The 18,892-nt window shown below is 43.5% G+C and overlaps 1 protein-coding gene across 1 annotated transcript; it reads left to right on the top strand.

Annotated features, from left to right (window-relative positions):
* The first annotated feature begins 6,508 nt into the window (after positions 1–6,508).
* Positions 6,509–17,843, top strand: PRKRIP1 (PRKR interacting protein 1). Its single transcript, XM_056560779.1, has 6 exons — positions 6,509–6,666; positions 8,957–9,035; positions 9,422–9,522; positions 14,721–14,806; positions 16,641–16,693; positions 17,344–17,843. The coding sequence occupies exons 1-6, from the start codon at positions 6,544–6,546 to the stop codon at positions 17,421–17,423; spliced, it is 522 nt and encodes a 173-aa protein (XP_056416754.1). The 5' UTR covers positions 6,509–6,543; the 3' UTR covers positions 17,424–17,843.
* The last annotated feature ends 1,049 nt before the right edge of the window (positions 17,844–18,892 follow it).

The following is an 18,892-nucleotide window of genomic DNA, read 5'->3' on the forward strand; positions in this document are numbered from 1 at the left end:
GCTGGGAGCTGTAGTACCTGCATTAATAGACAGATCGCAGCGAGTGTAACTTCTGACACCCGATGCGATCTGTCTATTAATGCAGGTACTACAGCTCCCAGCATGGAGCAGAGTGTGCAGAGTGTGCTCCATGTTGGGAGTTGTAGTACCTGCAGTTACAGAAAGATCACAGTGGATGTCACTCCTGACACCCCCTGTGATCCTCTTGTATAATGTATAGATGCGGCCGCTCTTCTATGGTCTCTGTACTGCCATATATATACACATATTCATATTTCCCGCAGAGAGCTGTGATTGGCCAGATGGTTCCAGCCATCACAGCTCTCTGTGGGAAATCGGAATGTGTATATATACGGCAGTGCAGGGGACCATAGGAGAGCGGCCGCTGCATCTATACATTATACAGGAGGATCACAGCGGGTGTCAGGAGTGACACCCGCTGTGATCTTTCTGTAACTGCAGGTACTACAACTCCCAACATGGAGCACACTCTGCTCCATGCTTGGAGCTGTAGTACCTGCATTAATAGACAGATCGCAACGGGTGTCAGAAGTTACACTCGCTGCGATCTGTCTAATGCAGATACTACAGCTCCCAGCATGGAGCAGAGTGTGATGTTCTCCTGTGGTTAAAGTGGAGGGTTGGAGGTGCTAGGGAGGACAAAAAAGAAATAATTCTAAAACGAATGCAGCGGTGTACCTATGTGGTCCAAATTACTGAATGAACGTGTTCTCATACCTAGCTGCAATGAATGTAACGGGGAAATGTTAACAAAGAAATCTCTTGAATGGAACAGCAATGGATATCACCTGTGTATAACAATAGTAAAAGTATCCCACTTGAATATCCACAGGTGATATCCATTGCTGTTCCATTCAAGAGATTTCTTTGTAAACATTTCCCCATTACATTCCTTGCAGCTAGGTATGAGAACACGTTCATTCAGTAATTTGGTCCACATAGGTACTACAACTCCCAACATGGAGCACACTCTGCACACTCTACTCCATTCTGGGAGCTGTAGTACCTGCATTAATAGACAGATCGCATCGGGTGTCAGAAGTTACACTCACTGCGATCTGTCTATTAATGCAGATACTACAGCTCCCAGCATGGAGCAGAGTGTGCTCCATGTTGGGAGTAGTAGTACTTGAAGGTAAGAACAGATAACAGCGGGTATCACTACTAACACCCAATGTGATCGTCCTGTGTATTGCAGAGATGGAGCGGCTGTATACATCGCTCCCATTTCTGCTCTATACTCCGGCCACTCATTCATTCATATTTTCCTCAGAGCTGTGATTGGCTCCAACCATCCGGCTAATCACAGCTCTGGGTGGGAAATATGAATGAGTGATGTTCTATTCACTGGCCGGAGCAGAGATGTGAGCACTGTATAAAGCCGCTCCACATCTCTACTATATTATGGACGATCTTATCGGGTGTACCGACTAACACCCGGGGCGATATGTCTTATAGTAATTGCCGTGGGAAAATTTTTTATTCATAAAACCGCAGACTTAATTGGATAATTGCTATTTAGAACGTTGGGACCCTAAACGTTCTAAACGGCAATTATCCAATTAAGTCTGCGGATTTATGAATAAAAAGTGTTCCCACGGCAATTACTATGCATCTCATTGACCTATACTAACCCAGTTCAGAAAAAAAGGAGGGGATTTAAAAAAATGAAAGAAATGAAATATAGGTTATGGCATGTTTGCCAATGAAGCAGGGGGCCTCCAGCTGCTGCAAAACTGCAACTCCCAGGGCATGCTGGGTGGGTGTTGTAGTTTTGCAACAGCTGGAGGCACCCTGGTAACAGTAACAGAAACACTTAGTGCAAGTGACATGACATGTTATACATAAATCCCCCGTCAATCAAACACATCGATCAAACACATCAATCATCCATACAGCATTCATTCATTCATTCATTCATACATAAATTTATTCATTCAACATCAAATCATGTATTAATGAATCACATAAAATTATATTATCTTACCTTTCTTCCAATGTTCCGATCTCCGCGGCTGCCCTCTTTTCCTGCACACGCTCCCGATAATAGTCCCCTGCTTAAAAAAGATTTACCCGAATGTACCCGAATACCGAATGTATCCGAAAACAATCAAACCCGACCCCCTGAATACCGAATGTATCCGAAAAATCAAGCCCGAAAAATTTACCGAACCGAAAATTTTACCGAAAATGAAAAAACGAAACTAAACGGAAATTTTTCTTGTGCACATGTCTAGCTGCCACCATGCGGCCAATCCTCACTCTGGGCGGAAAATATGAATGAGTGATGTTCTATTCATATCACGGGCCGGAGTACAGAGCAGAGATGTGAGTGCTGTATAGAGTCTCTCTGCATCTCTGCTATATTATGGACGATCGCATCGGGTGTCAGGAGTGACACCCGGGGCGATATGTCTTTTAGTACAGGTACTACTACTCCCATCATGGAACAGTCTGTTCCATGCTGGGAGTAGTAGTACTACCTAAAAAAAAAAATAGAGAAAAAAAAGTAAAACACACACACACACACACCTTATTAAAAATTAATGAAATTTTCATTATAAAAAATAAAAATTTTGTTAACATTTTTTCCTATCCCTACTGCATCCTTTTTGGTACCTAACAAATTTTTAAAAAAAAAATGCCAAAGGGGGAAAAATATTCAATTTCCACTCAAATGGAAAAACACCAGAAAATAAACGTCAGATGCAAAAAATTGCACAGACGTTTTTCTCTGTGGAAAAAAAAAAACAAGTGGAATCCAAACCTTAGGGGGGCTTTGTGATACTCATCTGACCACCAACAACACGATTGCAGGGGCTCTCCGTACCTGCTTAGTGCCGCTCTTCCAGGACAAATTTGTATGGTCTGCCTTCTTTTTGGTTGCACCGTACATTTTATGGTAAAATGAAAGTATAATCGTGCATGCAAAAACAAGCCTTCATATGGGTCTGTAGATGGAATATTAAAAGATATATACGGCTTTTGGGGAAAGCAAAAATGCACTACTTGTCCACACAGCCAAAATGGGCTTTGTCTTTAAAGGAAAACAATCATCCATAAAAACGTATCCCCTAGCCAAAGGATAGGTTATAAGTTTTTGATCGCGGGGGTCCAACCGCGCTCTAAAACTTTCCCCTATCCTTTGTATAGCGGACAAATTTTTCTCCATGATAGTTTTTCTTTAAGGGGTTGTTATCTCTGTATTACTTCTCCTCATAGTTGTCGATTGCCTGGTCACTAATAGCATAATCACGGTACATTACCGTATATTTATCAGTTTCTGTGTTTTATTTTTTTACTGAGGCAATACCTCAGGTACACCTTTTTAGGTACAAGTAAGGCTCGCCACCTGTTGGAAGATTTCGGCACCTGAGCAACCTGTCAGCAGTTCTCGGTACCTGTTGGCAGATTTGGATGCCTGGTGGCACCTGTCAGCAGTTCTTGGTTCCTGGCGGCACCTGGTGGCAGATCTCGGTACCTATTGGCTGCTTTTGGCATATTTAGCCACCTGTTGGAAGATTTCACCACCTGTTGTCAGACTTCGGCACCTGTCAGCATATCTTGGCACCTGTTGACAGATCTCGTTACCTGATGGCAGACTTTGGCACCTGTCTGCAAATCTTGGCACCTCTTACAAGATCTCGTCTGAAATCAGCACCTGTCAGCAAATTTCAGAACCTGACGGCAGATCTCGGCACATTGTGCCCACATACAATAATAATAATGCCCCTTTTTGTGCCCCACACAATAATAGTGCTTCTCAAATAGTATGCCCCCACACAGAAGTTACTCACCTAATAGTGCCCTGATACAGTAGACTGCCCGCAATAGTAACCACACACAATATTTACCCCCTAATAGTAATCCCACACAGGAGTGACCCTCTAATAGTTTCCCCACAGAATAAGTGTGAGGGAGGATGAGAGTTGAGGCAGAAAGACTGCATAGCTGCCATACTCATTGACAAGTAGAGGGAGAATAAACAGCCATCACTGCTTGGATTGGGACTTCATGAGACTTGGAAGAATGGGGGAATCTTCAGAACAGGGACCCAGCACTCAGAGAAAGTGTAAGAGATGGCACAAGCTCCATACACTTATATGAGAGCGCCAAAGATACCTGAGTACAGCACTCAGACATCGCCGGCATTCCCATAGAAATGAATGGAGCATGCGTCATCTGCAGCACACACTCTCTCTGAGAGACAGGGAATGAGTAAATTTTCACTGGACAGCCCCTTTAATTTTATTGGCTGAAAAAAGACAAAAAATGTTCTCATCCCTAAATATGACCCCGCTCAAGTGTCCCCTTTTGTAACGCTGCCGTTGATCATACGCCGCAGCGGACCAGAGATATGCAGCATTATGAGAACAATGTACATAGCATCAAATGGGGACAAAGGAAAGGTACAAGAGTGAAACATCAAAATACATAGAAACTCTTTCCCATCCCACAAGTAGTGATATGACTAAGTAGAGCCAGCAGAAAAGAAGGCATGCATAGGACCCCTGCACAATCGTAGAAGAATGGCTGCGGGTAAGCCCGGTGTATCAAGCCATTGCCCCCAGATCCGCTCAAATTTAGCCAGTGCATTACATTTCAAATACACCCCTCTCTCCAACCTGATAATGGCATTCATCCTAATTATAAATTCCTGTATCGTGGGTGAAGCCGCATTGGTCCAGTGCGAAGCAATGATCTTGCGCGCCTGGTATAGAATGCGTTGGATGCCAAGGAGAGCACCGCCATCCTCCTGATTTCCATCCAAATAACCCAGCACACACGATACAGGAGTCAGTGGGATATTAATGGAAAATACCCTTTGAATCAGGGCCACAATCTCACGCCAGAACTCCCCCAATTCCCTACAACCCCAAAACATGTGTAGTAAGTCAGCATCGTCCGTTGAACATCTGGGGCATGTAGAGTCAAAGCGCCATCCTATCTTATACAAAAATGCCGGTGTACGATACACCCTATGGATAAGATACAATTGAGATAAACGGTTAGGTTCACTAAGCGAAAACAGAGGCACAGTCTCCAGAATGTCCGTCCACTGATCATCAGTAAGGGGTCCCACCTCCATTACCCATTTGTCCCTTAATACGATGGGGAACGCTGCCAAGTGTTTATCTAACAAGGTACGATAAGACAACGAAATGGCCCCCCGCTGACTACCCACCCCGCCTATATCTTGAAGGAGACTACGGGTAGAGACAGTTAGAGGTGTCACTGCACGTTGTCTATCCAAGGCATGTCGTAGCTGAAGGTATTGATAAAAGGACCTATGAGGGAGGTCAAAATTTTGTCTGCAGGTCCAAAAAGGGAAGAACAACACCATCAACCACAACATCAGACAAGGTACGTATGCCGGCAGCCAACCACGGAGAGAACCCCTCAAGACGAAAGGTCTCTGGGAGCCGGGGATTGCGCCACAGGGGAGTAAAACCCGACACCTGGAGAAGGGACTTGACAATATCCCACACCCGTACCATCAGGGAGAGCGTGGGAAAGGAGTGAGTAGGACTGGCCTGAGGGCCTAACTCAAGAGCACTCAGCGGAGGGGATTGTCCAGAGATCCACTCCACCAGTCTTCCGGAAACCCCTCTCCCATCCACCGACCCCCAACCCTTAAAGTGTTACACCTGGGAAGCTAGAAAGTAAATATATGGATTCGGAACAGCCAGGCCACCATCCAGCTTACTGCGCTGGAGCGTGTCCAGACGGCTCCGTGCACATCCTCCCTTCCATATAAACGAGCGGAAAAGACTGTTGATCCGCTTGAAATACAGGACTGGTATCCAGAGAGAACAATGTACATGACCTCAACGCACCAGACCTGTGGTGGATTTTTTTTTCTTTTTAAGATGTAAAGCCTATCGTGAACAGGTCGCCCAAGACTAGCCATTCCTAGCCATTAACCAAGGTAGCATTTCCCAACCAGGGGTGCCTCCAGCTGTTGCAATACTACAACTCCCAGCATTCCCGGACAGCCTTTGGCTTTCCGGGCATGCTGGGAGTTGTAGTTTTGCAAAAGCTCAGGGCACTCTGGTTGGGAAACACTGGGCCAAGTAATAATAGGTATGGGGCAGCCTGATATCCCCCTACATCTCTGTGGTCTAGACTCTAGAGCAGGCATAAGCAACCTTCAGCACTGCAGATGTTTTGAACTACATCTCCCATGATGCTTTGTCAGCATTTTGGCTGTAAGAGCATCATGGGAGATGTAGTCCAAAACATCTGCAGTGCCGAATGTTGCCTATACCAGGTCTACAGAGCAGTCAACCAACATCTCTTGTGTAGTGCTATACACTACAAGGACTGACAAAAGTCCACACAAGAACAATACCAGGCTTTCTCGTTTATTTACTATACACTGAGCGACGATTCCAGCTTGTAAACACTTTATACTATACACAGGTAACAGCGCAGTGCTCCGCTACAAATAAAGTTAGGCGGAGCGGAGGCGCGGCGCTCATGACGTCACTAGTAAGCGTCGATGTAAACAAGAAAGTAAAGATGGCGGCGGATACCGGTGCCTCGAAACCTGCGCGACCGAAAAAAGAGCCACAACCGCTGATAATCCCGAAAAATGCCACCGACGAGCAGAGGCTGAAGCTGGAGCGACTGCTGAGGAACCCGGTGAGCCGCCAGGCCTTACCGCTTCATAGTAACAATCCGGGCCTCGGGTTGTGTCTGCCTTCCGCAGTCTTCAGGCTATATAGGAGTGTTTCCCAACCTGTGTGCCTCCAGCTTTCGCAAAACTGCAACTCTTAGCTGTCAGGGGATGCAAGGAGATGTAGTTTTGCAACAGCTGGAGACACTCCGGTTGGAAAACACTGATCTTAAGGGAGTAGTGTAAAATGTAGAGCAGGGTTCCCTAACTTGTAGCTGTTACATAGTTAGTATGGTTGAAAAAAGACACACGTCCAACCAGGGAATTGAAGGGAAGGGTGTAAGGGGATAAGGGGAAGGGATGGGATTTTATATTTCTTCATAAGCATTAACGTTATTTTGTTCCAGGAATGTATCTAATCCTGTTTTAAAGCTGTTAATTGTTCCAGCTGTGACCAGTTCCTGAGGTAGACAGTTCCATAAATTCACAGTCCTCACGATAAAGAAGGCGTGTCGCCCCTTTAGACTAAACCTTTTCTTCTCCAGACGGAGGGAGTGCCCCCTCGTCCTTTGGGGGGGGTTTAACCTGGAACAGTTTTTCTCCATATTTTTTGTATGGGCCATTTATATACTTATATACGTTTATCATATCCCCCCTTAAACGTCTCTTCTCAAGACTAAACAATTGTAACTCCTTTAATCGCTCCTCATAGCTAAGATGTTCCATGCCCCATATTAGTTTAGTCGCGCGTCTCTGCACCCTTTCCAACTCCGCAGTGTCCCTTTTATGGACAGGTGACCAAAACTGAACAGCATATTCCAGGTGAGGCCGTACCAATGCTTTATAAAGGGGGAGTATTATGTCCCTGTCCCTTGAGTCCATGCCTGTTGCAAGAATACAACTCCCACTGGGCTTAGACAGCGAATTGGAGTTTAGCAACAGCTGGAGAGCCATAGATTGGGGAGCACTGAACCAAAGATTACAGCTTACACCCCCACAGATAGCCCTGGTTTTTAATAGTGAACAGCATCTATATTCGGTTTACTAATGGCATTGTTTTCCAACCAGTGTGCCTCCAGGTGTTGCAAAACTACAACTCCCAGCATGGCCGGACAGCCTGGGAGTTGTAGTTTTGCAACACCTGGAGGCACACTGGTTGGAAAATGATGCCATGAGCTCTGTGGCTGGCCATATGTACACCACCCTGGTAATATTTGTGTATGGAGCAGGGGTCAATGTGACCTCTTGTGCCATAGACATGGCATTGATCAATGTTATCTATGCTCTCCTTCTCCAGCCTGCCAAAGTAGCATGGAGATAAAGAGAGAAGACAGACGAACAGAGGTAGGGACCCTCCGACTATCATGTCAGCTGATCAGGACCACAAGATCACCCTGCAGTGTTCCTGATCAGCCCCACCAGCACCAGTATTTTACTGGATTTAGGTCCCCCCAATTGACTTTAATGGCAGGATCTAAAAGGACAATAGCCTTGCTGTGGCAATCCTAGCCACTGCAGGCTAAAAGCTGTGGCTCCTGGCTATCGGTACCAGCCAAGGCCACCCTGTATGGGGTGGGATCACAGCAAAATCTTGTTCCAAAGCCACTGAAGTTGCCTGTGTATGGAAGTCACATGTACAGTGAATGGAGTGGTAGCTGAGCATTATGTAGCTCCATTTACTTAGAAATACGCTCTTGTAATCGCTGGGGTCCAGATGGTCAGGCCCCCACTGATAATATATTTATCTATCCTGTGAATAGTTGTTACGTTTACATTTTTGGTAAACGCCTTAAAGGAAAACTGTCAGCTTGCTCCCCCTGCTCTGCGGGTGACACTGATAAGTTTGATTCCTACTGTTCCTGGATCCGTCCCGCTGTTCGGCCGAAATCTTCTATTTTCTGTATATGCTAATTAGGTGCTAACTGGCACAGGAGGGGTTACTGGCACTCTGACGTCAGCGCCGCTCATCCGCAGCGCCACCCAGCTCATCAATATTCCTCCCTCCTCTCCTCTCCCTCTTCATTTACAGAGCAGGGAGAAGAGGGGAGGCGGAGGAATATTGATGAGCTGAGCAACACTGATGTCAGAGTGCCAGTAACCCCGTCTGTGCCAGTTAGCACCTAATTAGCATATACAGAAAATAGAAGATTTCGGCCGAACGGCGGAGCGGATCCGGGCACGGTAGGCATCAAAGTGATCAGCGTCCCCCGCACTACCAGCCAGTAGTGCTGGTTAGTGCGGGGGGAAAAGCTGACAGTTTTCCTTTTAAATGATCTTATGTCCTCAATAGATCATCACAAATCCTATTTATTACAGGATAAGCCTGCTCCAATACCTGAAAGACTAAAAGAATGGACACCAAGAAATGCCCCAGAATTTGTCAGAGATGTTATGGGTAAATATTGCTTTATTTATGTTCCCTTTGTAACACTGGCTACTACTACCTTGTGTGCACTGTGTGGGAGATTTAATAAAACTAGCTGCAATTTTATGCTGTTTTCTTAAAGCCAATAGTAAAATAAAAATGTCAGTGTCTAGATCTTACAATTACAGCATTTGTCACCAGGTAGTGACAGAGCACCACAATAAAATTGAAAACATTTTCTATATTCATTTCACTGAGTTCAATACAAAGATTTTTGATTCTACTACTTCCACCAAGTAACTTAATGTGCCAATGTGTCCATGAAGCATATAAAAGGCTTACACACCATTATGGAGGGTCATGCATAATCTTTTCACAATACCAAGCATCTTGCCTTGTCTTTCATTGTTTGTTAGGTTCCAGTGCTGGGGCTGGCAGTGGAGAGTTTCATGTTTATCGACACCTTCGTCGCAGAGAGTATCAAAGACAAGAACATATGGACACCATGTCTGAGAAGGTCAGTTGTAATTTTACTTGCCTCCATTATCATTGCTCCCAGTCTCTGCTGCGCTCCACTTCCTAGTGCTGTTGGTCAATACGTCACCTTGCGGTTCAGCCAATCACTGGCTGTAGTAGTGTCTTGCCTCAGCCAATGATTGGCCTATCAGCAATGTGACAGAGACAGGCGGAGTGATAACAAGCTGGGGTGGAGGCTGAGGGATGTAAGTACAGTATTTTTTTGTTTGTTTAAAGAGGCAGCTTGGGCATACCGTATTTATCGGCGTATAACACGCACCCCCATTTTAACAGGGAAATGTAAGTTAAAAAAATATAAAATGTAAAATAAATGACTTGGACTAAATGCCACATCATCCCCTCAACTTTGTTTTCTTCTGTACCTCAGTTTGGTCCTGTCCCCTCCAGTGCCACATCATTTCTTCCCTTTTATCAGTCCCTGTGCCACATTTACCCCTCTCATCGCCACCCCCCATGTCTCATCATCCCCCCATGTCTCATCATTTCCCCCTGTCATAGACCACCACTAGCCATACAGACATTAAGCATTTAGTGCCTCCCCAAACTATCATTTCCCCCCTGTCTCATCATGTCCCTCATCATTTCCATGTCTCATCATTCCCCCACCCTGTCTCATCATACCCCCCTCATCATTTCCCCCTGTCTCATCATCCCCCCCACCCTGTCTCATCATCCCCCCACCCTGTCTCATCATGTCCCCCATCATGTTCCTCCTATGCCATTGGTCTTCAACCTGCGGACCTCCAGATGTTGCAAAACTACAACTCCCAGAATGCCCGGACAGCCGTTGGCTGTCCGGGCATGCTGGGAGTTGTAGTTTTGCAACATCTGGAGGTCCGCAGGTTGAAGACCACTGTCCTATGCTATTCTTCCCCTCCCTCATCATTCCCCCTTTTCCCTGCTTTTCATAGTTTTCTTTTTATTTTCCTTACCTGGCTGCGCTTCGGCGGGCTGCGGTCAGTGAAGCAGATGAGTGACGTTCTCTGCGCGGCATCAGTGACGTCACTTTCCTGTAACCGCCGCTAGTCAGAGTTCGGAGTGCGGCGACTACAGGAAATGAAAAGTGATGTCACTGATGCCGCGCAGAGAAGCCGGGAGAGGACGTCACTCATCTGCTTCACTGACCACAGCCCGCAAGATCCCCCACCTGACCTGGCCTGCCGAAGCGCAGCCAGGTAAGGAAAATAAAAAAAAAACTATAAAAAGCAGGGAAAAGGGGGAATGATGAGGGAGGGGGGAGGTAAGAAAAATTTAAAGTAAAACTGTCACTTGTTTTCTCCCGCACTATCCCCAGGTACTGGTCGATAGTGCGGGAGACGCTGATTGAAATGAGCCCTACCTTGTCCGGATCTGTGCTGCCATTCTCCCGCAATTGTAGTTTTATTATGTGTTGAAATCTTCTTGTAACTGGCACGGGTGGGGCTTTGGCGCTTAACTGGCACTGACGTCAGCGCTGCTTATGAATATTCATCCCCCCTCCCTCCAGTTAGGAGCGGCAAAGAGATGGAGAACTGGAGGGAGGGGGGATGAATATTCATAAGCGGCGCTGACGTCAGTGCCAGTTAAGCGCCGAAGCCCCGCCCTTGCCAGTTACAGGAAGATTTCAACACATAATAAAACTACAATTGCAGGAGAACAGCAGCACAGATCCGGACAAGGTAGGGCTCATTTTAATCAGCATCTCCCGCACTATCGACTACACCATTACCTGTGGATAGTGCGGGAGAAAACAAGTGTCAGTTTTCCAGAGCGGGGAGGAGACGCAGCTGGTCACTGATTTAAAGTGGCTGCGGCCGTGCTGCTAATATTTAACAAGCAGCCGCTTTAAATCAGTGACCAGAAGATTTATCGGCGTATAACACGCAGGCAGGCTTTTTGCCTTAACCCCTTAAGGACCGAGGGTTTTCCCGTTTTTGCATTTTCATTTTTTGCTCCTTGCCTTTAAAAAATCATAACTCTTTCAATTTTGCACCTAAAAATCCATATGATTGCTTATTTTTTGCGCCACCAATTCTACTTTGTAGTGCCCAAAAATCTACAGCGAAACGGAAAAAGAAAATCATTGTGAGACAATTGAAATTGAAAAAAAACCCGCTGTTATGTAACTTTTGGGGGCTTCCGTTTCTACGTAGTAAATTTTTCAGTAAAAATGACACCTTATCATTATTCTGTAGGTCCATAGGATTAAAATGATGCCCTACTTATATAGGTTTGATTTTGTCGGACTTCTTGAAAAAATCATAACTACATGCAGGAAAATTAATACGTTTAAAATTGTCATCTTCTGACCCCTATAACTTTTTTACTTTTGCGCATATGGGGCGGTATGAGGACTCATTTTTTGCGCCGTGATCTGAAGTTTTTAGCGGTACCATTTTTGCACTGATAGGACTTATTGACTTATTAATTTTTTAATTAACGATATATTTTTAGAATTCGGACATTTCCGCACGCGGCGATACCATATATGTTTATTTTTATTTACACTGTTTGTTTTTTTTTGGGGGGGGGAATGGGGGGTTATTCAAACTTTTAATAGGGGAGGGGTTAAATGATCTTTATTTTTTTTTTTTGCAGTGTTATAGCTCCCATAGGGACCTATAACACTGCACACACTGATCTTTATCATTGATCACTGGTTTCTCATAGGAAACCAGTGATCGATGATTCTGCCGCTTGACTGCTCATGCCTGGATCTCAGGCACTGAGCAGTCATTCGGCGATCGGACAGCGAGGAGGCAGGTAGGGACCCTCCTGCTGTCCTGTAAGCTGTTCAGGATGCAGCGATTTCGCCGCGGCTATCCCGAACAGCTCACTGAGCTAACCGGCATACTTTCACTTTCACTTTAGACGCGGCGTTCAACTTTGAACGCCGCATCTAAAGGGTTAATAGCAGGCGGCACTGCGATCAATGCAGCGCGCTATTAGCCACGGGTCCCGGCCATTGTTAGAGGCTGGGCCCGACCCGCTATGACGTGGGGCCACGCCGTGGCCCCGCGTTATTGATCAGGAGCGGACACATGACGTTCCAGTACATCATGTGTCCTTAAGGGGTTAAATTTAAGTTTTGAAAGTGCGTGTTATACGCCGATAAATACGGGTATTTAAAAAAAATAAAAATAAAAAAAAAAACGTTCTGCCTAAGGACCCCTTTAAAGGGAATATGTCACCCAGATATCGAATGTGTTTTTTTTTTCTTCTAATATTTATTTATTTATTTAATTAATTTATTCTTCTTTTATTGGAGCAGCCATCTTGCCTGAGCTGTTTTTAACAGCATTTAGAGATATGCATTACAGTAGACCCCATTGACATAGACAACAATAAAATCTGCAGGTTCCAATATTTGATATGCGCAGCATACTGTACGTATGAATACACTCTAAGGGTGTATTCACACGTACAGTATCCTCTGCATACAGTCATGGCCGTAAATGTTTGCACCCCTTAAAGTATTTTAAAGAAAAGGATTGTAGGAACACATGTTTTGCAATACACATGTTTATTCCCTTTGTGTGTATTGGAACTAAACCAAAATAGGGAGGAAAAAAAGCAAATTGGACATAATGTCACACCAAACTCCAAAAATGGGCTGGACAAAATTATTGGCTCCTTTTCAAAATTGTGGAAAAATAAGATTGTTTCAAGCATGTGATGCTTCTTTAAACTCACCTGGGGCAAGGAACAGGTGTGGGCAATATAAAAATCACACCTGAAAGCAGATAAAAAGGAGAGAAGTTCACTTAGTCTTTGCATTGTGTGTCTGTGTGTGCCACACTAAGCATGGACAACAGAAAGAGGAGAAGAGAACTGTCTGAGGACGTGAGAAGCAAAATTGTGGAAAAATATCAACAATCTCAAGGTTACAAGTCCATCTCCAGAGATCTAGATTTGCCTTTGTCCACAGTGCGCAACATTATCAAGAATTTTGCAACCCATGGCACTGTAGCTAATCTCCCTGTGTGTGGACGGAAGAGAAAAATTTATGAAAGGTGTCAACGCAGGATAGTCTGGATGGTGGATAAGCAGCCCCAAACAAGTTCCAAAGATATTCAAGCTGTCCTGCAGGCTCAGGGAGCATCAGTGTCAGCGTGAACTATCCATTGACATTTAAATGAAGTGAAACGCTATGGCAGAGGTCTACAAAGAAAAGAACACGGTACCTATAGTGAAATATGGTGGAGGTTCAATGATGTTTTGGGGTTGTTTTGCTGCCTCTGGCACTGGGTGCCTTGAATGTGTGAAAGGCATCATGAAATCTGAGGATTACCAACGGATTTTGGGTTGCACTGTACAGCCCAGTGTCAGAAAGCTGGGTTTGCATCCGAAATCTTGGGTCTTCCAGCAGGACAATGACCCCAAACGTACATCAAAAAGCACCCAGAAATGGATGGCAACAAAGCGCTGGAGAGTTCTGAAGTGGCCGGCAATGAGTCCAGATCTAAATCCCATTGAACACCTGTGGAGAGATCTTAAAATTGCTGTTGGGAAAAGGCGCCTTCCAATAAGAGAGACCTGGAGCAGTTTGCAAAGGAAGAGTGGTCCAACATTCCGGCTGAGAGGTGTAAGAAGCTTATTGATGGTTATAGGAAGTGATTGATTTCAGTTATTTTTTCCAAAGGGTGTGCAACCAAATATTAAGTTATGGGTGCCAATAATTTTGTCCAGCCCATTTTTGGAGTTTGGTGTGACATTATGTCCAATTTGCTTTTTTTCCTCCCTTTTTCGGTTTAGTTCCAATAAACACACAGGGAATAAACATGTGTATATCAAAACATGTGTTACTGCAATCCTTTTCTGTGAGAAATACTTCCTTTTCTAGAAAAATTTCAGGGTGCCAACATTTACGGCCATGACTGTATTTGATGAACAGGATTAGAAGCTGCGAATTCTATCCTGCAGAGTTCAGTGTAAACGAAATGACTGAACGCAACTTCAAATCTGCAGCTCAAATATGCGCAAGATACTGTACATTTAAATACACCCTAAGGGTGTTGTCCCGGTATCATTTACAATTTCATTCATGTAATTACACAGGCTTGCTCAGCAAATCAGTAGGCTGCATCGGATCAGCAGGGTTGTGACATTATGTCCACCAACCTGAAGCACAAATGCGGGGTACTTATAGGAAATGATTACACTAAACATGGGATTCTCAGATATAATTTTTTTTCTTAGCAAAAATTAGATGAAGAATTCCAAAGGAAAATAAGGGAGAACCAAATCAAGGCTGAGGAAAGAACTGCAAAGCGAAGATTAAAACGGTAGGTCTTGGTAACACTTAGCAACAGTTTTCTGTGATTTTAAACTTTTAATAGGGAAGGGGTTAATTCGCTTAACTTTTATTCACCGTCCACTCAGCTGATCGGGACCCGCGATGTCGCCACGGATGACCCGATCAGGTCCACTGAGCTACCGGCACCGTTAATCCCACATTTTAGACCTCGCAATCCACTTTGATTGCGGCGTCTAAAGGGTTAATGCCGGGCATCAGCCTGTTCGGCGGTGCCCGGATTAGCCGTGGGTCCTGGCTGCCCGTAGCAACCGTGACCCACCTGGTTTAAACCCCGCTAACAGGACCAGGGCGTACAGGTACTCCCTCGGTCCTTAAGTGGGCACTGTCAGATACAAAAACTTTTGATATGTTGTAAATCATATAAAACCAATAGGTTTTACAATTGCTTTCATTAGAAAATTTTCAGTATTTCATATTAAAAAAGCCAGTCAAACAGCTGTGCCCCCTGCATGCTTGGACACATACTAGCCTCGCTGTGTCCATGCATCATCACCTATGTCATGGACACACTTCCTTGATTGACAGCTGTGAGTGCAGGACTCATAGCTGGAGGAAAAATCCTCCCACTGTCAGCTTGTGTCCCGCTACTGTCAGTGAGGAAAAGCTGGGAGTTGTAGTTTTGCTAATGCTAGGGGAGATGTGAGCAGACAGCATACTGAGGGAGGGGGCGGAGACCTGCACAGTGAAGCCACGCCCCCTCCCTTTGAGAGGAATTCAGACTAGTGAGCGAAATTAAAAGTGTAATAAAAAATAAATAAAGGTGCAAGACACATAAAAATTAGATGTACATGGTTAGGATTAGGTACGGAGTGATATATATTTAAAAAAATGTTTTTTTTTTTTTGTTGGATCTGATACCTGAAGGGTTAAAAATCTGTACAATAATAGAAAACCATGTTAATATGGGGATCATTTTAATCATATTGACCCACAGCATAGAGATAACGTGTCATAACATGCATTAAAATGAAACCCCTAAAAGTTTCAAAATTGTGTTTTTCTTTTAAAATTTCCCCACATATGAGGGCTTGTTTTTTGTGTAATCACTTGTACTTTGTCCCTTTTGATTTTACCAGAAAGTGTATGGAGCAACAAAAAATAAATTTTTGTAAAATGGCCCAGTGATCTTTCTTATTCTATAGATGGGGCTGTATGAGGTCTGATTTCTTTGTACCGTGATCTGTAGTTTATATACTTTTTGCATATGTGACTTTTTTTTAAATTACTTTTTATGCTCCTTTTTTTTTCTGGGATGTGATGTAACCAAAAATAAGCATTTTTTTTTCATGTTTATACAATTGACTACAGGTTTATTAACATTAATAGTTCACACTTCTGCGCTCTGCTAAACCATATATGTTATATTTTTTTTACATTGTTTTATATGTAAAATTGGAAAAAAGGGTGATTTTGTTTTTTCATTGGCAGATTATTTTTTATTTTTTTTTACGTTTCTGTTGGGGACTATTAATAGCAATCTATGATTGTTATTACTGTTCAGTGCTATGCATTGACATGCCTCTAATCAGTGATATCTTCCATCCACTTACATAGTCTGCCAGAAGGCAGACCTCCTGTGGATAAAGGCAGATAAGGTGTCAAATGCTGCAATACCCCTTTATCTCAAGGCTACTGGTTACTTGAAGGGGATGTTTAGCAGGGCTCAGTACATGACTTTCTATAACCTACTAGTGGGAAAACCTCTAAGTGTAGAAACATTATTCTAATTGTTAATCATATAACAGTTTTTCTTTAGATCTTATGTGACGTTTAATATTGTTGTGACTTCTTTTCCTCCATAGGCTGAAAAATAAAGAAAAGAAAAAGGCTAAAAAAACAAAAACAAAGGATGAAGGTGTGTAAATAGAAAAAAATTGGGTATTCAGAGTGAAGTATGGATGGATGAAATATAATGTTTACAAGTGAAATTCTTGGAAAATATAAAATATGCCGAGATAAGTTACTTATTTATTGTTGCGGAGATTCCCAGAACAAAATGTGAAAGGGTCTGAAAACTGTATGAATGCATTGTACACAAAGTGCCTGTGTTCTTGATTCGCTTAAAGGGGTTATCCAGGATAGGAAAACCAGAGCAAATTTCTTCCAAAACATCAACACACCTGTCCTCAGGTTAGGTGTGGTATTGCAATTCAGTTCTATTAAGTGAATGGAGCCAAGTTGTAATACAACACACAACCTGAGGACAGGGGAGGTGCTGTTTTTGGAATAAATTACCTCTGTGTTTCCATTCCTGGATAACTCCTTTAAAGTGGAGGTGATTATACATAATAAGGCTGTGTTCATACTGCGTTATCCTACTCATTCCGAGTATTCCCCAATGTATACCCTCCCTGACATAGCCACTGTATAGTCACATAGCAGCATACTTTAGCCATTGTCCATATACCTCACTGCATATCAGGAGCTTCAGAGCGACAGAATATAAAGTGTTGCGATGTTGGACTGCACTGATGTTTTTATTTCTAATCTATTTTTTCTTTTTAGCTGGGTCCACAAATGCAGAGAGTGGGCAGGAAGAAGAGAGTAGTGGCAAAGATTCAGAAGAGGAAGATACTGATAAATAGTTCAATTTCCACCAACAGATGATTATTTTTACATTTTCATTTTGAGTCATCCAGGTCTTACAGGTTGGCTGTGATAAGACTGTTCCTAAATTATCACAACTTCTATACTGAGGATTACAATTATTTGTAAGAGATCATACATCACATTTTACAGACTTTGAGGTATATTATGGGCAGTTTTTTTGTTCTGATATCGGATACTGGACTATGTATCAGAAGGCACAGCAGATAGTGTTCCATGGCATGCAGAAAATTCAGCAGGATGCAGCAGAAGGATTTCTAGCTCTCTAGCTGTATTTAATGTAAAAATAAATCTGTACATAGCAAGTCTTGAAATGGACAAAAGCATATATATGTATGTTTAGGCTTTTTTTTTTAAATAAAATGTTTCCATGAACAGTAATGAGACATGTCCTAAACTATTAAATATAGTAAGACTTTCTTCATGCAGCTGTATGTAAACTATTGGAATAAACTTTTCAAAGTCAAAGGAGTACTGCAGCCATAGACAACTTATCCCCTAATCGCCGCTGGGACCCCCCCCGCAATCTCCCATATGGAGCACCAGAAGTACCGCGGCTCTGTGAGGCTAATGTTTGTGTCGTCGACCTCATTAAGTTGTTGACAGACACAACCCCTCTATTCAGCTCTATGGGAGAGGCAGGGATGCCCGAACGCCGCATCTTCACCTCTCCCATAGAGTTACACCTCTTGCAACGGAGAGCCGTGCAAGAGCCAGGACCCCATACAGGACATCGCGGGGGGTCCCAGCGTTCGGACACCCCGCAATCAGACACTTATCCTCTATCCTGTGGATAGGGAATAAGTTATATAAGGCTGCAGTACTACTTTAAAGTTGTATATATATATATCATGCAATACATACATCTTCTGATCCCAGTTAGCTTCCAGCGTTCACACGTCCTGCTAATCTACGCTGGGTCTTTTTGTTCACATAGTAGTTTTGGCAATAGAATAGTTCATCTTACTTGTGAGTCAGCTTAGATAGGAACACTTGTGTTCAGATGAACTGGCAGCTGCAGTGTTTAAAAATCCCATTATCTAGATGTTTTCTGCATTCAGTATAGAAACATTTTTTTTTTTTAAACTAGATGAGTTTCAGAACAGTCTCCATTCCTCCTTCAGTAGCTTAGTGAAGGGTTTTGGGTGTGTATTAGTTGTCATTTAAATCAACTGATGCCAAATATGTAATACAGATTTCCCAATTATTTTAAAGCCTTCCATTACTTATTAACTGCTGTATTTCCTGGATGAAGGCATGTAGTCTATCCAGTCACACAGTGCTCTATTTTTTTGCCACCTCTGTCTGTGTCAAAAACTGTCCAGAGCAAGCAAATCCCCATAGCAATTCTCTCCTGCTCTGGACAGTTCCTGACTTGGCCAGAGGCCATGTGGCTCCGATTGGATAAAATAGACATTTTTCTGCTACATTTTTCTCATACTATACA

The sequence above is a fragment of the Hyla sarda genome, chromosome 2 (genome assembly GCF_029499605.1).
Source record: "Hyla sarda isolate aHylSar1 chromosome 2, aHylSar1.hap1, whole genome shotgun sequence".
Taxonomy (NCBI): domain Eukaryota; kingdom Metazoa; phylum Chordata; class Amphibia; order Anura; family Hylidae; genus Hyla; species Hyla sarda.